General features: G+C 36.8%; 1 protein-coding gene across 4 annotated transcripts in view; it reads right to left on the reverse strand.

The window, feature by feature from the left end:
- scyl2 (SCY1 like pseudokinase 2) overlaps positions 1-22,259 on the reverse strand; it is a 64,100-nt gene extending 41,841 nt beyond the window's left edge. For 2 of the 4 annotated variants that reach the window (XM_028816693.2, XM_028816672.2), the window contains exons 1-6: positions 21,412-21,550; positions 18,679-18,880; positions 17,647-17,804; positions 6,616-6,760; positions 2,970-3,119; positions 2,442-2,663 (exon numbers count right to left, since the gene is read on the reverse strand). In XM_028816693.2, the coding sequence (XP_028672526.1) occupies positions 2,442-2,663; positions 2,970-3,119; positions 6,616-6,760; positions 17,647-17,804; positions 18,679-18,855 (852 nt within the window). In that variant the 5' untranslated portion in view covers positions 18,856-18,880; positions 21,412-21,550. The other 2 variants (XM_028816688.2, XM_028816680.2) reach the window with 2 other exon arrangements.

The raw sequence follows: 22,259 nt of genomic DNA on the forward strand, positions 1-22,259 counted from the left end.
TGACCGCATGTTGTCTGTTCACAGCAAAATCTTCCACATGCAAGCACCACACCTCAAATCAACTGCAGGCCTTTTATTTGCTTAACTGATAATGACATAACGACGGACTTGCCCACACCTGCCCACGAAATAGCATTTGAGTCAATTGTCCAATTACTTTTGAGCCCCTGAAATGAAGGGAGTGTGTTAAATGCTTTAGTTGCCTCACATTTTTATGCAATCATTTTGTTCACCCCACTGAATTAAAGCTGAAAGTCTGCACTTCAACTGCATCTGAGTTGTTTCATTTAAAATTCATTGTGGTAATATACAGAACCAAAATTAGAAAAAAGTTGTCTCTGTCCAAATTTTTATGGACCCAACTGTATTCTCCTGTTTCATACGGAGGTCAGATGGCTTTCTAGAGGTCGAGTTTTGACAAGGTTTTTTCAGCTCAGAAAGGAAATCGAACAGTTTGTGCGAGAACAGAAATGTGACCTTCTGCATTCTTTCGAATTTCCTTATTTTACACCATTGTTATCATACCTGGCAGATATTTTCCAACATCTCAATGATTTGAATTGTTCGATTCAGGGAAAAGAAATGAATAATGTGACCGTCTGCGACAAGCTGCGTGCTTTCAGGAATAAGTTGTTGTTGTGGAGTTTACGTATCCAGAATAAGAATTTCGCTAATTTTCCTTCGCTGGACGAAGTCATTGTGGAGTGCAGCAGCTTACATTTTAAAGACAGTGTCAAAGAAGAAATCAGTCAGCACCTGGAAAGCCTGAAAGAGTCATTTGACAGTTATTTCTGCCCGGGAGATCTGGAAGAATCAGAAACCTGGATCATCAACCCCTTTGCTTTCAAATTAGAAAAGATGAGAGATGAGGATGAAGACAAAGAACATTTAATTGAGATGTAAGTATGCCAAGCAATGAAGCTGCTTTACGAATCCATTTCACTCGAAACCTTTAGGTGCAGTGTTCAAACTGGGTATTCAACTCTTGCAAAAAGAGCACTGAAAATCCTTGTCCCATTTGCCACCACTTGGCTATGTGAACTGGGATTTTCATCTGTACTGTACATCAAGAATAAATATTGTAACGCACTGAACCCCGAAAATGACCTACGCATTTCATTAACACATAAAGAACCACGTTTCGAAGAGATAATTACAAAGAAGAGGCAGGAGAAAATTCAAAGAACCTAAACAACATAAAATTCTCAAACTATTTATTCCTTCTATACATTTCTTTATAAAGAACATCATTTCATACTTGTATTTTGTGTGGTTGAGGTGTGGAAGGCTGATCTTTCAACCCTCTTGTTAGCTGTGAATAAAGTATCCATTATTCATAAAGCTTCAATTGGTGATCTGTTTTTCTAAATTAACCTCATATTTTTTCATACTTCTTCTCAAACCAAGTGGGTGCGAAATCGGCCTCGTCCGTCACAGGGGGTGCGAGGGTAAAATGAATCGGGAAGCGCTGCACTAGTATAACCATTATCTATTTAGTCACTGAATTGTTACACATAAAAAATTCTCCCCAGTTTCATCCAAATAAGTAGCAGCATTCAGGTGAACATACTACATGCAGTCCTCTTCCCAAAAGGCAGAACATGTTGAATTAAAATTCATTTATTTCTCAGCAGTCATCATTCAACTGATTTTGGCCTGATTGCCTACACCATGGGCTGAAACCCACCACAGGCCATTGTAGATCTGTCACTGTGTTTTGCAGAAGACCACAAAAGACCAAACTGTTATGACCTACTGTTCATCCTTTTGAAACAAATAAATAAATATAGAGCTCTTTGCTTAGTCATCCTTCCCACCACTGGTTTTCACTGCATACTTTATGGTTCTTTGTATACTGCACTTTTGTTTTTGCCTTTCTGCAAGAATGGTTTCTTAGTTGTAACACACCCTACAAGATCATTTATTTTAAAACTTATTCACAAAGTAAAAGTGTGTGTATTTATGTCAGATGCTGAGTAAACATTTCACTGGATTTTCTATTATCCTTGATGGAAGTGATTTTTAAGCAGTTCTTTTGGGTCTTCCACTAAACTGTGTGCCGCATCCATTTTTATGAAATTTCTTTATGACGACCTGAAAAACTATATCTTGAAAATCTGGTTTAGTGCAGTATTGCTCATTAACCTACTGCCTTGATACAAAACTAAGATTTTTGTGCATGTCAATGTGTATTTGCTTATCCAATTCAAAGACTCAAGGAAATAAACATAAGAAATTCTTGTTACATACATTGTATCAATGTTTATTTCTATTTATTCTTATATAGTGTTTGCATAAATAAAAACATTTTCTGTCAATAACACTTTGTTTAAAAATATTATTCTCAAGTTGCTTAAGACTTTTGCACAGTATTCTAGGTCACTCAGCACAACATAGCCTTACTTCATACAGAAAATACATACCTGTCAGTTTTTTCTTACCTGATCCAGCTGCCGGCTGAAACTTTTAAAAATATCATGCTTGTTAACTTCAAAGATGGGTTTTCCTTCATTAAACACTGCATATATGACAACTCCTAAAGAGTACATGTCACTAGCTGCATCACAGCTTACTGACAAAATATACTCAGGTGCCAGGTATTCTGGATTAGGCAAGCACAAGGATGGGAGATTCGGGTCCCACTCTTTGCAGGAGTACTTTGGCTAAAGAAGAGTTAAAGGAAGAAATTTTTTTAGTCTAAAAATAACAAAATGCTTTTCCTATACAACATAATTCTGCTCAGTTGATTAATTGCTTAAAAATTATTCAATTATTTTCAATAGCTTAGCTCAAACATAGAAAATGTAAAGAAATAACAAAAAATAAAATGAGCAATCTAAAAGAAAGATGTAAAATTAAGACTTATCTACTAAAGTTTAAACCAAAGACAAGTTTGGTCACCTTCCTAACAAATGACAAGAAATAAATGCTAACAATAATGTCTGTGCACGAGCACAAATCAACTTTACCTCTTGTTCTGAAGGATTAGTTGAAGAAATACTAAAGTCAAAGCCCATTATTTTCCAAGCTCCACTCTTGTTAATGATAATATTCTCAGGAGTAAGATTTCCATGAACCATTTTAACACTACTATGTAAAAATGATAAGCCTTCAGAGATCTGTTTAAAAAAAAAAAAAAAAAACACATAAAAAATCTCTTAAACACTTCTTTTCATGCCTCAGTTGTTTCTATCAATTTCTGGTAACATAAACATGAGAGACCTCACTTGTTTCTATCAATTTCTGGTAACATAAACATGAGAGAAAGCTGACAAATTAAAAGAAAAGACTAGTTACATTCACGGAGAATTGAGTTGGTAGATACATTTATTCATAAGCACTATCCTGTTTGAATACACTATGTCTGCACATTACTCTGATTTTCCTGATGTATTTATTTAACAATAATTTGGCAAAAAAATATGCATTTTTTGAGCATGCAAATGAATAAGTGACATGCAGATTGTGACAAAAGTAACTTGACTTTTTTCACTTAAGTTTTTAATATTGTTTGTAATTGTTTAATATCAGCCCAAAGCCAGCCATTCAAACCCATTTATCAAAAATTCTGCAACCTGTTTTCCATAAAAATTATAGCTTAAAAATTCTCAACCATCACTATAAACACCACTAAAGAAGTAACATATTAAAATCTAATTTTAGGTAGAGTACAGGTCAAGTAAGGGTGGGAAGCATACACTAGTACATAGCATTGCCGCATCCACCACAAGATGAAACACCTCAAGATCCTGGTTGGCAACCACTCAGGCAGGCACAAGGTCCAGTCCCACCTTCCAGAAATGGCTCTATATGCCACAGCCACATACCCTTGGCCTGGTCCAGCCACTCAGGTCCTTAACAATGAGAATCCTGCGAGCTGGATCACTCGCACTACATAGCCGTACTGCCGTAACTGACACTCCCTCACAATGTGGGTACTTTGCCTCATTCAGCACTCCATGAGCAACTGTGCATTCGACATAAACTGAAACCAGTGGTACCCAAGAATATTCTAAAGAAACACAGTACCAAAGGAGTCCAGTCTTCGTCTCAGGTCACTGTATAGCATCCATGTTGCACAACCATATAACCATATATAACCAAGACAGGAAGCACCAGGACCTTAAAGACTTGGAACTTTGTCCTTTTGCATAGATATCAGGAGCACCACACACCCCTTACCATCAACCGCATGATCCACCATGCTCTCCCAATCTGTCTACTGACTTCATAGGAAGAGTCACCAGAGACATGAATGTCACTGCAGAGGTTGACACTCTCTCCGCAGACAGACACCCTGCCGATGGTTGCACCTAAGAGGTCATTAAAGGCCTAAATCTTGTTTTTCATCCAGGACACTTGCAAGCCCAAACACTCAAAAACTCCTTGCTCAATCTCTCGAGTGCCCCGATCAGAGCCTCCATTGACTCTGTGAAGATCACAGCATCGTCAGCAAAGTTAAGATCATCAAATCTTTCTTTGCCAACAGATGCCCCACGGTCACTGGACCCCATGACCTTGCCCAACACCCAGTCCATGCAAGCACTTAACAGAGTAGGAGCAAGAACACACTACTGACAAACCCCAGAATCAACTGCAAAAAATGCAGAGGTTCTGCCTCCCCTCTACACAGCATTCACAGTACCAGTGTATAGGCCGACCATGATATCCAGAAACCTTGAGGGGATCCTGCAAAGTCTCAGGATGTCCCACACAGCAGCTCGATCAATGGTTTCCGAAAAGCGACAAGACTTTTTTTTTTTTTTTTTTCAGCCTCTCCTTGCAGATAGAGTATTCCTTTAATAAAAATGTTTTCTGTCAAGAACACTTGCCAAATATTATGTGCCCTGTACGATATTCTGCATTACTGCATAATAAGAAAATGAGTACCACACTGGGACCCAAGAAGAGGATTATCATGATAATGACATTGGAGACATAAATAGGCAGAGAACATTGCCTTAGGATAAAAACGGTAACTGTTTTTGTTTCCTTTCATGCATATGTCTCACATAAATATTACTAAAGGAGAAAAGTGGAAAGCAAATGCTTTTGATAATAAAAACAAAAGTAAAAAATCCCTGAGGTATATCACTACCATTACAGATACTTGCTATAGGCTTTAGTAAAGATGACAGAAATAAGTTTATGGGTTATGGCACAAAGATATGATGATTTCTGAAAGGATGGTATGAATGATCACGTAACTTTGGTACTTGATTCAGGTCATGAGGATATGGAATAAACTAGTCAAAAACCAATTAATCACTGCTGTTTATTTACTTTTTCTTAAAAAAAATAAAACTTTTTAAATGCACTCCACCACTAACAATACATTTTTCTAAATGAGGTCACAAACAGTTTAACATGCACTGCTTTCCATTTAACAATTCAATAAATCAAGTAAAAAAGTTAGTTCAACCATTTCTAAAAAAAAAAAAAAAAAAAAAGATGCACTATTTGTATTTTACATGGTGACAGGATAAATCTAAATAATTTGATGAGCTGACTAATCTGAAATGCTTAATGCTACGGACAGACTTTGTGGTTAATGTCTAATCTAGTATCAACAGATTACTTCAAGTTGAAAATGGAAAAGATTTTTTTTTCTAAAAATACAGGTGGGTCTCAGTTTATGGCTTTCCCAACTTATGGTAAATCCACAAATACAAAAAAAAACAAGCAAGGACACCCCAAATGTTTTATTTTCAATTGAATTTCAATTAACTTTCATCTAGTAATTTTAATTTGTTTTACTTATTAACAACGCAAACTAGTTTTGACACACATTAATATGTAACAGTTGTCACTAAGGCTGAAGCAGAATACTGCACACTTTTGCATTCTTTCACATGTGTCATCAAATACAACTAGTAATGTTAAGCCCTGTGCTTTTTTGTCTCCTAGTTTGACTACAGTCTGTTTGAATGTTTTGCTTTCTCCGAGTGGTACTGTTGTGCAACCACACACTGGAAAAGAAAAAGCCCACTGGGACTCCCAGGATCAAAATTTTGGGTTCCAAAGCACTCCACTTTGTCCATATGGTCCTAGTGATGAACTATGCAAAATTTAATCCAGATCAGTCGAAGGGTGTAGGATTGCATAAGGAATATACAGACACGCATCCTATTTTTAAGGTGTTCTTAATGCATAAAAATGCAAGTATTGTGCAGAGAACGATACTCCAAAAATATCAATGCGAGTTCCTAAAATAGTGCACAGTATGACAGTGAACTGGATAAGTGCGCCAGAAAAGGATGGATGAAGGTATGGAGATATTCTTCTTTTCTTGGTATCCACTATTCGACTTAACCTGAATAACATGGAGCAAGTCTGCCTAGAAGAACTGACCAAAAGGTCACTCCTGAACTTCTTACTTAAAGTAAAAGATTTAAAAATAATAAAAGGTGGGGACAGAATACACAAACAGCATATTTCCTTTTTTCTTTCTTCTGATGTGTCTTAAAATTAACTGATTTATATTAAAGATTTCAAAGTAGGATTTGTTATACAGTAAACTTAGAGAATTTTTCAAGACATCTGAACACGTATTACATTTAATTCATACTTTACACACAGTATTTTTGTTAGACACAGATACATTTTACTATTTACCTGCAAGAGGCCATATTTGGTCTCAACATCATAAAGCTTGTGCTCCTTGATTTCAGGTGGTACTGGAGTTGGCAAGTTGTCCCACTGTCCAAGAACATTAGACAAACTTGCAAACACTGGCTCTGTGCAGAATGCAAGGCAATCTCTAGAGTAAACAAAAAAGTCTATTTTAAAAACAGTAATAGCATTAATTTATGTTTTATATACTACAGCACATTTAATAAGAAACTGGTTAAGAGCACTGGGAAACCAAAGAACCCAAATCAAATGAGACAGCATTACACCATTTGAGGCTCTTGTGACCAGAAATACTACAGGGGTGTATGACACTAATTAGAACAGTAGAGGATGTGGAGGAAATGGCCCAAGTGGCTAGTACTCAAGTTGGGCATAGTTATCTGTTTTTTGGACAAGGTATTGGGGAACTGGCAAAACACCACAACCAGCACCACAACTGTGACTTTTGGCAATTTTTATGTTTTTTAAACATCTAATGGACAAGGCAGAAGAGAAGGATAGTTGAATCTCTTCAAATGAGCTCACTTCAGTTCTTATACAGAACTATTTATTTACATTTTTCTCCTGTCTACAAACTTTACAATAAGGAATCAGCTGCTACAAGAAAAATTTGTTCATTTTCCTATTGTTCAAACACAAGTGTTGACTTTGCCAGACGTGCAGATCAGATTGACATGCTTCATCAAGAATTTGAACCTCGCTTTCAGGATTTTATGTGCTGCAAGACAGATTCTGCAATTTTTTCCCATCTCCTTTTGCAGCTAATGTTGACTATAGCCCATGTCTTTTAGCTGGAAGTAAATGAACTCAGGTGCAACTGTTAGCTTAAAATTAAGTTTATCAATGTTTCTTTGCCTGATTTCTATGACTGATAATTACTCAGGGCTTGGTTCCAAGGATGAAAATTACTAACATTAAGTATATATATATACTTTGTTCTCAAATAGTCCTGTAGGCCCCAGATTCGAACCCACAGAGTTTTGGTGCTCATGCAAATGGAACCTATTGAGACTCAGAAGCTGTACCCAGGTGTGGTGGTATGTATTTTGGGTCACACAGAGGTACGTTATTGGGTTTTTAAGGCCACTACAGGTGACTTTCAACTCTGGGCACCCTAAGCCATAAGTGCTCTCTTCTGTAAAAAAGTACAACTGATTTATCCAATATTTTTACCATTGTTGTGCCTTTCTACTATATTCAGACCTGATAATAGGCAGTGCTGATCGATGAATTTCGCCAAATTGTTATTCGTAGTGAATTTGCTGCATTCACATGTGCCCTTGTTTGTCAAATTACTGATAATTCGGCTAGTTTAAGAAAACATGGTCCCATACTGCTTTGTGAGCACAGCACGTCATCCTTCAGACACAGAGCTGTAGCAGCAAACATTGGATGGGACCGCCCCCGGGGTATATAATGCTGATCTTGTGCATTAAAGACTGGTTACAAAGCTTGAGCATCTCTCACTACGTTCTTTCTTCTTTGATCTCAGTGAGGTACAGTCACGAAGTGGTTGGCACTATGAAGAGCACATAATCATGCTTACAGTATTGCTAGTCTACTGGCTGATACACTGCCAATTTGAACACTGGGTGAAACTCGGGGTTAGCAGAGAAAACTCACACACGTATAAACAGAACATGCAGATGTTGAGAATTTTTATCAGGGATCAGTATGCCTGATTAGTAGTTTTAGTGCTCTTAGCCATGAAAAGTCTAGGCCTGAACAGCTTTAAAAAGACACCATTTATTTTGTAAGAGACTGTTTGTCCTTCTCACTTGCCTTGTTTTGAGTTTTTGTGAATCAAGCTGTGAGACAAGGTCATCATGTTCTCCGAGGATGCAAGCAGGCAGATTTTGTTTTGAGAATGTAGGTGCTGAGCTTCCTGCTGATAGAAGACAAAACAAACTGCGCAGGGGGCCTTTGCCTGTGTGAGTAAAGGGCAAGCTCTCAAGCTAGCACTTAAAATATATACGCACTTATTTGACAAGTAGATTTTTTTAGAGCTCTTCAATACTTGAGGCAATAAAATTAAAATACAACATATTAGGATATTAGTTAGTTTTAGCTCTATAAGGGCTTACAAGTTGATTGTTGAAAGTTAGGGATTTTTTCCTGAACATGTGCCCATGACGTAAGCGGTTGCTTGGCCTCTGTAAGAGCACTGTGCAGCTGCATGCCATGACTTAACAGCGCTGCTGTCTGCAGCCACGGGCTCTTATATTAGCATGCACATTTATGTTTAATTTAGCTAGCATTTAAGTTCATATGCCAATGCTTCTTCATACATCTTAATGATAATGACAAAAACATACAGTAGCATATATTAGTTAGCTTAAAGAAGCAGTTGTTAAAGGCTTGACTTTTTCTTTCTTTCTCTCAAGCATGAAGCACCGTGTCAAGGTTGTTCACAGCTTGGCCCTTATCAGTGAAGCTGCGTGCTGCCGCTCACTGATACAGTCGCCTATTATGTTAGCCTTAGCCTTACAGGATGCTAGTGCAATAAGCAATCATTTATTGAATTATTAATTAGGCAGTCCAGTTTTCGTATATGGGTCCTTTTGATCCCAACTTAACTGTTAAGAATTGGTTAACTGAAAGGCCACCGATCTTTAACAGTTCAGGATTAGGAGATGTGAATGAAGGGAGGGATAATCAGGTGATGCTCACCGCCAGGTGGCAAAAATGTCCTGCCAGCCAAAGTAGTTGTTATGAGTAGATGGACTGGGAAGGAAATATTGTTATGAGAAGGTCTACTGGGAAGAAGATTATTATGGGGATGTATACAGGGGCAAGAATATTGTTATGAGAAGGTCTGCAACACCAGGTGATTGTTATGGGAAGAGGTGCTGAGTGGGGACAACATCATGAGAAATCCTGTAGAGGAGATTTTGGGAAACTAGTGTGAGAGGGAGGCATTTTGTGATAAGAACTGTAATATATTCAGGGCTCACCGAACACTCTGGGCTTACTTCATGAACTGAGACAGGCTTTATGTGCTCTGCACTGTTTTTTTTTATGCTGAGTAATAAAGTCTAAATTCTGACTGCCTTTCTGAAGACTCTGCTCATTTTTTCTCAAGTTTTCTCCACCACAAAGACTTCATAGAAACCAAAGGGGCTAAGGCAGCTGGTGACCTACTATAGCATCAGTATTCAGTTTTTCATATTTTCCATAGAAACAAAATTATATAAAATGTAAAATCTTAAAGGCACATTAATACTGTGTATCACAGTTGAACTCATTTTAAGGAGTTTATCAGATAAGTAAATAATGCAGGTTCTCAAATTTTATTTTTTATGAAACATATACAGCACAAATAATGAGTTATCATGCTTAATTGCAAAATGTGCAGGTTGATCTTCGAGTTCAATGTCAATATAAAAGAAGGAGGTGTATGCTCTATGCATGCATAATTACCCACATTGACAATGAAAACAAACCTTGAAAGAGCCTGAAGCCGATGAAGCAATTGAGACACACCATACCCTCAAGTACAGGTTCATCTCATCCCAATTACTTCACCAACCTTCCGCAGCCACGGGATCACGCACACCCATGGAGATCAAGCCAGCCATTCAACTATTTATTTATTTAAAAATCTGTCACCTTTTTCTGAGCTGTGAACACAATATACCACAGTCTTTTGAACATGAAACTACTTACGTTTGCATGCCATATCATTCATATTTGCTTCAAGATTACTTTCACTTATTGGTGTTTGAATATCACTTTCAACAGCTTCTAATAAAAAATTATACATTTAAAGCATTTCTTGAAGCAGATATTTTTAAAGTTATTATTTGTCATCAACACATACTACATTGCCTGTTTTCATTAAACACCTTGATATTTGTTTTTGCATTAGAACAATCTAGACAAAAACAGGTCATTTAGAATCACAAAGCTTGATAGTTTTATCCAATTGATTATTCCCAAATACAGTGGAACCTCGGGTCATGACTGTAATTCATTCCAAAACTCTGGTCGCAACCCGATTTGGTCGTGACCCGAAGTAATTTCCCCCATAGGATTGTATGTAAATACAATTAATCCGTTCTGGACCGTACGAGCTGAATGTAAATATATATTTTTTTTTTTGTAAAAGATTTTTAAGAACAAAAATAGTTAATTATACCATGTTATGCACAATGTAATAGTAAACTAAATGTTTACTTACTTCTTCTGCTTGGGCTCTCTCGCTCGGTCGGTCGCTCTCTCTCTCTCGCTGCACAGGGAATGCACAGGGAGAGACTGAACACATGCTGAAATCATTGGCGCATACGAACCGGAAGGGAAACTGGCTTGTTCGTCACCCGAGTGTGTGGTCATGAACAGATGCAAAAGTTTGGCAAACTTTTTGGTCGTAACCCAATTTGTACGTGGTCCGAGACTTTTGTGACCCGAGGTTCCACTGTAACATCAAGTCTAGTCTTGAAGATTCCTAAACTTTTACTGTCTACAATAATACTTGGTAACTTACTCCATGTGTCTTCGCTTCTCAGTGTAGTAATTTTCATTTGTTTGCTTAAAATAAAATTCTGTGCATCCTCTATCATTGTATTTAATTTGAAAACTGATATTTTTATTGTAGAGTATATAAACTATTACTTACTATATACTACAATTATTATCACCATATTTTGGCTTAACTGCCCAGCCTGTTGGAGGATGCAGAAATCATCCTTTACCGTAGTGTGGCCAAATGGTGCCTGTGCCTTCCTCTCCACAAGTCCCCAACTCAAAATTTTGTCCTGGTAAAAAGATAGTCAACAGACTTGTACTACTGATCAAAAACTTGTTAATGAAAAAAAAAACACACAGTAACTGTGTTGTTTTTACTATACAAGACTAATATGCAGTACCTGGATGTTTACACCCAATCTACTGTAAATGATTATCTTTATCTTGGTCAGTTAAACAAGGAATAAAGGTGCGGTTCTGAAGTGTGATAAATGTCTTATAACATGTTTAAACTGAAATAACTTGTTTGTTACAGCAACAGCCTAAAGAACTTAACATCAACATTTTCAAGTTACTTAATTTAATAAATACTCAGTAATATTCAATTATAATTTGAAGTGTTTGATACTATGTATTATTCCATAATAAAATTATTTACAGTTTAGTCAAAAATATTCTTAATGTAAAATTGAGCACCAGGAAATGAATATAACAACTACCCACGTCAAGTTATAGGGAAAAAAAATCTCATAACATTAATGGCCTCATCTCCCAGGTAAATTAAAAAGTGGAGCAAAAAGAAAAGCAGTTCAACATGATCAACAAGATCTTATTTGGCAAAGTGGTTTGAATCACTTAATAGGCAACTTCTTTTTAATTGACTCTATTAGATCTCTTAATATTACTTTAACTGAAAAATAAAAATTGTTTTCCAATGCAAATTCCATTTGAGATTTTAGTTCAACCTGTGCAATTACAATTCAGAAATGTGTTTGGAGATTTTGGAGAAATCTTTTATTGAAATTAAGTAGATACAGCAATTGACCTAACACATGAATTATTTGGTAACATGAAATGTGTAAAGTAGGAGAATTCCGAGTGTGAAAGTTTTAGCCAAGCGTATGTAAACATACAGCCTCTTAAGGGTATTCTAATAATGACATACTAACTAGGGAGGACAAAAAGTGGAAATTCCTGAGGCAGTGGACATATAGAGAGGGAGGGATAACATAGTTAAGAAGTACAGAGATATAAAGTTCACTTTAAATATTATTTCTTTAAATTTGTATTTATTCATTTACTTCTTGGTTTATTTACTGAAACAGTGATCCTCTAGGTGTACATTATATTTTGAGAAAAAGTATAACTAGCTTTCAACTGTTAGGCTACTGAAAATTCAGGTAAGCTAACTCAAAATTCTGAAAAGGAAAAGGTGATCTATACAATTCATTTAAAAAGACCAGTGTTTATATATATATATATATATATATATATATATATATATATATATATATATATATATATATATATATATATAAAATAATAAAAAAAAATGATCAGTATATTCACATGCTCCTGTGACAGGCGAAAGAGTAGATGACAAAGTAGAACGTTGTAAAGAATTCAAAAACGTTGGCACGATACACTTGCAGAGCAGGTTACAGAAAGAAGTACTAAAATTCGAAAGACTCAAAAAAATGATAGTAAAGATTGCATTAGCGCAAACAAATAAAAATTATTACTCGGTAAAATAATGGAACAGCGAAAAGAGATCGAATATATTGTTCAGCTTTAAACTTTAAGTCGGAGACTTGTAGATTGTCTAATTTGTGTTGCCATCAGGGAAAAGCAGTGTTTCTTCCCAATGAAGAGGCGTATCCGCGAGAATTGAAAGATTTGTTGTTTGGTGAAAGTGAAATCCAGATACACGAGTGGCAGAGATGCGAAGTGGCTGCCGTGTAGCGCTGGCCAGGGGGGTTGGCGAGTGAAGCGAGCAGGGGACAAAGCCCCCTGGTATATGTATGTATGTATGTATGTATGTATATATTATATTTATATATATATGTGTATATAATCCATTGTCTGTGTCTGCTTTTCACGAGAGAACTACTTAATGGATTTACATCGGTGTTGTGATAAATATTTTGTATGTCTTTATTTGTAACTTAGACAAAGCAATGTAATATTAGTGTGACATTACTGATTATAACAGCAATGGTTTGATGGTTCAAGAACCCCTCCCCCCTTTTAGGAATGAGTCTCTTTGTAATTTTATGACAGGGTTGGAGGAAGTGCCTCAAACAAGTTTGGCTAATATTTCTCGGCTAAAATCTCTCAGTCAACCCCCACAGGAAAGCCAGGCTGCCTAACTGAAAAGCTTTACCTTAACACATGGTTTGGAGGGCAGGTGTGAAGGTGTTCTATCCCCCCATTGGTCTGAAGTATGGCTGTTTGGAACTGACTTGTATGAGAAGCCTTTAAGTACCATGACGCCCTATTGGCTCTAGGGGTTGGACAGGAAACCTATAAATTTGTTTGCTTTACCCAGCTGTCTCTCTTACCAGACTGATGAAAGACCATCTCACACCATGCACTGTAATGGATAACACAATGAAGAGCACAGCTCAGCAGCCATATTGAGACAGGCATGTGGCCTTTTCTGAAGAAAGCTAACCGCAAATGATGTCTTAACTAGAGACAAGTAACTAACAAGTCTGTGTGCCGCCTGAAACTACAGTAATCCTTCGCTATATCGCGCTTCGACTTTCGAGGCTTCACTCTATCGCGGATTTTATATGTAAGCATATCTAAATATATAATGCGGATTTTTCGCTGCTTCGCGGGTTTCTGTGGACAATGGGTCTTTTTACTTCTGGTACATGCTTCCTCAGTTGGTCTGCCCAGTTGATTTCATACAAGGGACGCTATGGGCGGATGACTGAGAAGCTACCTAATCAGAGCACACAGTTAAAGTTCCTGTGTGCTGATTGGCTCAGCGATGGAGTGCTGCATTAACCAGGAAGTCTCATCTCACTCATTCAGCATTAACATGCTCCTGCTACTGCTTCAGGGGCCGTGTCCAAGCGCCAACAGAAGATGCAAATGATTGCAGAAAAGGTAAAAGTTTTGGATATGTTGAAGGAAGGGAACAGCTACACCGCTGCAGGACACCATTACGGTATCAATGAGTCCACGATTCTTTTTATTTAAAAAGGAAGAAAAGCATATAAGATCTACAGCCGCAGTGTCCCCTAACCAGGGCCCAAAACGAGTTGCAAGTGGACGTGATAAGGCAGTAGTCTGGATGGAATCTGCTTTAGGGATTTGGATTGAAGACTGATGGAAGAAGAATGAAGGCGGTTGCTACACAGACGAGGCTCCTTTAGAAGAGCTGTAACGCTCTCCTTTGTTGTGCAGTAAAATTAAACTCATCGTTATCGGACAAGTCGTCATGTCATTGTTGGTGAGTAACCATAATTAATTATCTACGTACAGTACTTATTACATGTACATAGTTTAGTGTCACTGTACACACATTTTACTGTATACAATTTTTCTTGCAATGTACGTATTTATTGCTGGTGGCCTGTCTGTCGTAATGGCTGAAACATATGTGATATTGGAGACGCTCGATATCTTTAAAATAATATTTAGGTTTTACTGTATATAAACTGTGTTTACATACATAATTTCAACGTATCTTACCTAATATCTAAGAGAATACAAAGGGTTTATGCTGTATAATTGTGCGGGAAATGTTTATAATAGTGTGGGAGAGTTTATAAGGGCTTAAAATATATAAAAAGAACCATATGAACATATGGTTTCTACATCACGGATTTTCACCTTTCGCGGGGGGTTCTGGAACGCAACTCCCGCAATGGAGGATGGATTACTGTACACATCAACATTTATCAGGTTGTATGGTTGCCAATATTCAAATGTACTTTGCATATTGTTATTATTTATGAATATTACCAATAATACATTGTTTAAATTGTAACTTAACTCCTGCTTGTCTTTTACTACATCTAATTGCCTGAGGTTATATGCTTGTCTTTTACTACATCTAATTGCCTGAGGTTATACATGTAGAAGAAAAGGTGGGGAGAAGTTATATGGTACAATACCTTAGAAACAGTGGCAAGTCTGTGAGATTTGTGGCATTCTGACAAAGGCTACATATTAATAATACAAAAGGGTAAAGTAGAGTAATATATCACTCTACCAAGACAAAAACAATCAGATTTTTTTCTACAACTTGCTTGAACATTCCGGTTAATTTTGCAACTTCTGTCATCACACTAAGTATCATAGTTCATTTGCAGGAACGATATATTCACACTAATCAGAGACAAAGGCTGTGGGCCGAGGGCAGGGGGAAGCGTGATGTCAGGAGTGGGGAGCTGGGTGGGGCCCTCCACATTCACGCGCCAGCCTCAGAGTGTACCTTGCCTCCACATGGCTAGCAAATGAGAGAACTACTTAACAGATTTAAATTGGGTTTTTCTCTATAAATTTGCTTGAACATTCTGGTTGATTTTACAACTTCTCTCATCGCGCCAAGTATAATATAAAATCCAATGTCTTTCTCTGTCTGTATGTCTGTCTTTTTTGTTTTTTTCCTTTCTATAATTTGTTTGAACATACTGGTTGATTTTGTGACTTCTCTCATCGCACTATCATAGTTCGCTTATGGTAGCAATTTATCTGCATGAAATGGAGGTAGAGGCTGCGGGCCGAGGGGAGCAGGGCCCTCCTCACTCACATGCCAGCCTCCATTCGAGTCGGTTTATCTCTCAGCATGTGTTGCAGTGTACCTTTTGAGAGAGAGAGAGAGAGAAATCAGAGCTGTGTGTTTTAGAGGGTATCTACCGACTGCCAGAGATATCACGGCCATCCCCGACGTGGGGATGCTCTCCTGTCAGAGCTAAACATGATCAGATACAGGGCCAACATTAGACATTGGAGCGTACCTACCTTCCAAATGGCCACAATTGCTTTTTTATTTTAATTATATATATATATATATATATATATATATATATATATATATATATATAATTAATTTTCAAGGTTTGCCCTATTTCACTACTACATGGGCGGAGCTGTGGGAGATATCTAGTCTTCAATACAAGCAAAAAAAAAAAAAAAAAAAGGTTTCTTCATAAGTCACTGAACAAGAAGCCAAAAATCTATACCAGTTTCAGCAATAAAGGTGTTCAAAAACATAACCCCACCCCTTATTGCTTCTCCCCTGCTCTGAGAATTACAAATTCAATTGCACCAGCACTTTAGAGTCTACAGAAAACCAGTCAGTTACCTGCTGCCAAATATACCTACACATGTTGCCAGCAAAAATTCTGCACGGCAAGATGCAATGTCAACACTCCAGAACACATTAAAAAGTGTATACCGGTGGTCCACACAGCTATATACCCCACATACTGTATATCAAATATATCATTTTGAAAAGTATTGTGTTAATAGAACTTATTTCTCATCTTTAAATGCAACATACAAATACCACAAACCACATTAACTGCTTAGCGTTGCTAAGAAAAAATTATACTTAAAGCCACTTTTTTTTTTTTTTTTTAAGAAAAGTTTCTTAAAAACAACATGTTGTCAAAAAGAGTCTTCCTTCATATATACAACACGAACACACTACCTAGTGTGTAACTGACAAAATATATGCAAGATGTAATACCACATCTATGTTTGAAAATTTTAACCTGAATAGTGATGCAGGAAGTTGGTTTTTAAGTTTAAAAATGTTACCTTTAAAGCCTAAAGCACAACATAAGTGTACTTGAATGAATGTGCATATTCTTTTGAAATTTTTGAGTTATGGTATGCACAAAATCACAGAAACTCACATTTATTTCCAAAAAAGTGTAAACATGTTCGTCAAAATAGGGCGGCACGGTGGCGCAGTGGTAGCGCTGCTGCCTCGCAGTTAGGAGTCCCGGGTTCGCTTCCCGGGTCCACCCTGCGTGGAGTTTGCATGTTCTCCCCGTGTCTGCGTGGGTTTCCTCCGGGCGCTCCGGTTTCCTCCCACAGTCCAAAGACATGAAGGTTAGGTGGATTGGTGATTCTAAATTGGCCCTAGTGTGTGCTTGGTGTGTGGGTGTGTTTGTGTGTGTCCTGCGGTGGGTTGGCACCCTGCCCGGGATTGGTTCCCTGCCTTGTGCCCTGTGTTGGCTGGGATTGGCTCCAGCAGAACCCCGTGACCCTGTGTTCGGATTCAGCGGGTTGGAAAATGGATGGATGGATGGATGTTCGTCAAAATGTAACTTCTCTTGAAAGCTAGAAGTCAATTTTTGCAAAAACAATATTGACTCCATAATGAAGCCAATCATTAGGTTATTAAGTAACATATCACATAATACATTACTTAATGACCTAAACGTTCAATGATACAGACTAACAATTTGTGGCACAAGATTACATTTTAGAAGAACTACCTTAATTAAATGAGCTTAAGTTCCATGTGTACTCAACAAAACAAACCAAATTACAGATCTGAAAGGAAAAATAAGAAATTACCTTGATTCTTCTAAAGGATGCTGAACAGTTAGCAGTCGAGGATGACGAAGCCTTGTAAGCTGCTGAACTCCTCGTTTAAGCGAATCAATTATTTGGTCTTTATCAAATTTCTGATATTTTTCAATAATTTTCTTATCAAATACAAATACTGCAACTTCCTAAAACAAAGTAAAAACATTACATTAATTGGGGGCCTAATTACATTATATCCTGGTGCCACATTAGTGTACTGATTAGTGCCTCAAAGCCTTCCAGTCCCAGGCACTGTGAGTTAATAAACTGTGTTGGTTTTCCTCCCAAATACCCAAAATGTGCATGTTAAGTTGACTTGTGTCAGTATAGATTAGCCATATATGACCGAGTGTGACCCTTGCAGCATACTGGGATCTCAACCAGTGGTAAATGTGATTTGTGCTTGGTAATGCAGGGATATGTTCTACTTTCTGGTAACCAGGAATTCTGAAACGTTTTCTCAATAATAGGTATTAAATATTAAAAGTAATGTGATTTCTGCTGAGCACAATGAGATTTGTGTTTACATGACTGAACAACATGCAGTATATCACAGGTCTCTGATGCCATGATCAACAAGGTTTACTAGTCAAACACTACCTTAAGGTGTACTTGTAACTACATAATATGAACCAAATCAATTTATATTTTTACAAGTATTTTACCATTATTTTCTAAACAAAATTAAAGTATTCACTCATTACAGTTCACTTTGTCATTGCGTTCTAAACAATTTTAACTTTCTATAAAGAAAGAGAAACGTGGAAAAATAGCAATTTACAGACAACAATTCATGAAACTCAACTGCTACTGATGGTTTATTCAAATTTCAGTAAAACTGACAATTTGAATGCAAACATCAGAAAAAACAAAGCACAAAATTTAAAAATACGTAACACATTCAGCAGTCATTTCTTTATAAATTTAGCTTGATTTTACTTTCTACATTGACACACATAAGACCCTCCATACATATTTTATAAAATACAAAAAACATATTTTTTACTCCTTGTAACTGACCTGTTTGGTAGATTTTTTGATGCCATTGAAGATCTTCCAAGAAAGCCCTGGTCCCCCACTTGCAATGTGACGTCCAACTTCAAACTCTCTAGTAACAGGATTCCCCATAACTGCACTAGTAACATCGGCAGTCACCTTGGTTACAGTATTTTTCAATTTATTTAGCATGGACTCCATGATTTCAGCTGTGTGACAGTGTTGCCTACATTAAATATAGTATTGAAAAAACAACATAAGCAATCTAGTTAAAGACAATTGTTTACTTACAGAAAAATGACAGGTTGGACTAGTCCTGGAACACATGGGAACTATATAAGAAAGGGCAGAGAGGGCTCTTTTTACTTGGGAGACTACAGTCCTTTAATCTGGGAAGTGACATCCTTTACATTTTCCATAACTCTGACAGACAGAGTAATTTTATATGCTGTGCTGGGCTGGTAACATCACTTCAAGAGAGTCCTACTGAATCAACAAGTTAATAAATGGGCAAATTCAATTATTGGGCACACTCTGTACTCCTATAGCAAAGGAGAAAATTAAAACCAAACGGAGTGCCATTATGAACACAGCTACATATTCTCTCTGCGACACACTAAGTACTTTTAGCCAATGAATTATTCAGCAGAAGTGTGTCAAGAAACTCTACTGAGGCTCCTTTATACCAACAGCAACATGACTGCATAATGCCTCACTGTGACAGCCAAGTCAGAGGGTTTCTTTCTTTTTAAATTTCCTTGCATTATAGTCATTCTGGTGTGTGTTCAGACCAAAGTGCGTGTGCATATTTATTTATTTACTTATCTACCCATTTTTGTTTTTATTTATTTAAAAAGCCAAATTTCCCCCTAGGGACAAATCAAGTTATATATATCTATCTAACTATAATTCAGGAGCATTCTGTATGTATAAGCAACTGCAAATCCATATCAAATGTCTTGCTATGGAATGCATTAGAAGCTAAAGTACATTCAACTAACCTATTATTTTACAGCCTACATTAAATGAAGACAAACACATTGTTATAGCAAAAATATTAACAGTTTCAGAAAGCAGCTGAGAACCATGGTTCTCATTAGAAACAAATTGTATATTGTATATACAGTAATACAATACATGATCAAATATGCCAAGCCTTGCGAAGCTGTTTGTACTGTTACATCTGGGGCAATATATGTGGTGGACCTGTATCTTTAAATGTGTAATAATTTGTTTTAGCTTGCAAGTTTTACTTAAGAATGTAGCAGAACTTGGCTCTTTGCCAAATCATAATTTTCCATGCTTTCTGCATTGCTTATTAATATTTTAATTACGATTAACTAAAAACTTAATTTCATATTAAAATGTGATGTCTACACAAGAACATCTACATGGAGTTGCTTAAAACTATATAAACTCTTCTAATTAAATTGGTCAAAATTAATAATATAATGTGCACTTTTACACAGACTGTTCCAAAAGCACCCTTAAGCTATCCTATTTCAAAAAGAAAACAAATATTAAATTATGGCACAGTAGACAGCTAAACTTTAAACTACATTTTCCACAACTCTACAAATGAAAATTTTAAAATTTCAATTCATGCTGGAAACTTTAATTTACAAAGACCCCTCTCAAAGTATTGGATTTTAATCTTAGAATGGGCACCGTTTGCAAAGATATTGCTTAGTTTTTCAATGTTTGTGTTTTTAAGCCACATTGCCTGGTTTACTCAAAATCTCCCAAAGCCATGCAGATGTAACTAGTTAACTATTCTCTAGAGTCTGCAGCAAAGGAAGACACATTGTGTTTGCATTTGTATTTGGCAATGCAAAACTGGCTCTGCAAGAGCGAGAGGTTTTATGAAAGTGTTTTCTGCTGTATAGTTGAACCTAATGCTACCAGGATGTGCTCCAGCTCCATCTCCTTATACGGATTTAATAGGGGAATTATATTTATTTGTACAGTATGCTGCAGCAAAAACCCGAGGAGGTCAAAATGTATTTACACTGAACCAGCTGAAAAATACAGAAAATATTTAAGTACAAATTTAACTTCTACATTGAGTAAGAGTGCGGGGAAAAAAGAATCACAAAAATTGAAATATGAGTGTGCAAAAGTTTAAAGAAACGAAACGTGCGTATGTGAATAATGAGGACTAATGGAAACCTCATTATATGCGCAGCCTGCAATATATCACATCCAAAGCATATGTTCACTTGAACCTCTTACAATACTATATACGGCGCCTTTTGTACGCTAGTCAAATTAACTGTATACATATAAGGAATCAGTAAATCGATTACGTGCTGAATAATTAAATGCAAATTGATACAGCGCCCATCAAGACCGTTTTAAAAGAAACAAGGAGTGGAACGAATGAATCAATATGTTACATGCTGTTCATTGTAAAAGACTGGTTGAAATGTTGACCAAACTGTGTCCACTTACAGATTGACTATAGTCGTTTAATAAACTTACGTATACTTTGCTGTTATTAATAATCTGTCCAGATACTCGTAACAAAACCAATCAAGTAACACGAGCGCGTCATTCATATAATAGAATTAATGGTATCAACTAACTAAACATTTAAAAGTGGAAGACACCTGCCACACTGTCAAGAGCCGCACACACCTTAGGCCTTTCAACTAATAAAACAAGTGCTGCAGCTGCTATTTTCTAGCTCGGCAAACTCTCTGTTAATGGTAATTTAATTTTAAAGCACAAACACTGCTTCATCGCTATCTCACGTACCTTCTCGGAGCTTCTATCCTTTAGCCAACTGCTAGCTTTTCCCCTCTTTCCACGTCAAAGAATCCAGCTGAAAGTGTCAGTCTCGCCTAATAACTCTAACCTCCATTTCTGTCTTCCGGCCAGCCTGACAGCGTTAACCTACCTGCCTTGGGGATGTCATTTCCGGCAATCGCGAGTCTGCCACGCCCAATAAGATCACGTGAAGACCCATGTAGCAAACAAACTACGAGAGGATCTGCTATCACGCAAGGCCAAAGGCGGAACATTTATTACTGGCCAATCATTAGAAAGTGTCCGACGAAGTCCTCCAAAGATTGGAACACATGCAGGCTTATTTTAATCGTCATCTGTAGAAGGCACGCCTTTTTACAGGGCATTTCCTCTCGGCTGGCAATACAAGAATGTCAAAAAAAGTTATACATTTCTAACACTGTACTGAGTTTTTCACTTAATTCAAAGATTTAAAAATCGGTACAATTTTTTGCTATCTTTATTTTCTGATAACTTTACACTTTCAAACCCTCAAATCTATTGTATATTTGTTAATGTTTGTTAGTTTGCTATTGTAGGGTTATCTGATATAAGTATTTTTTTTTGTTTGTTTTTTGTGTGTTAGCCTAACTGTCATTGCTTTTAAACAAGAATAGGTGCGCTGGTGTATCACTCTGGTGAAATGCGAGTTATTTTTGCTTTAGCAGGGTGCCCAGTCTTCAAAAGCTTAGAGTTAACTTTGTTGCAAATGTCAGTTTTTTTAAAATATTCTATTTTCTATTCAATCGGTTTTAAAGACATTCTACTCTGTTCTCTTAGCAGTAAATTCTTACCAGAAGGAGCGCCTGCACCTTTTG

Source organism: Erpetoichthys calabaricus, chromosome 1 (assembly GCF_900747795.2).
Source record: "Erpetoichthys calabaricus chromosome 1, fErpCal1.3, whole genome shotgun sequence".
Lineage (NCBI taxonomy): Eukaryota > Metazoa > Chordata > Cladistia > Polypteriformes > Polypteridae > Erpetoichthys > Erpetoichthys calabaricus.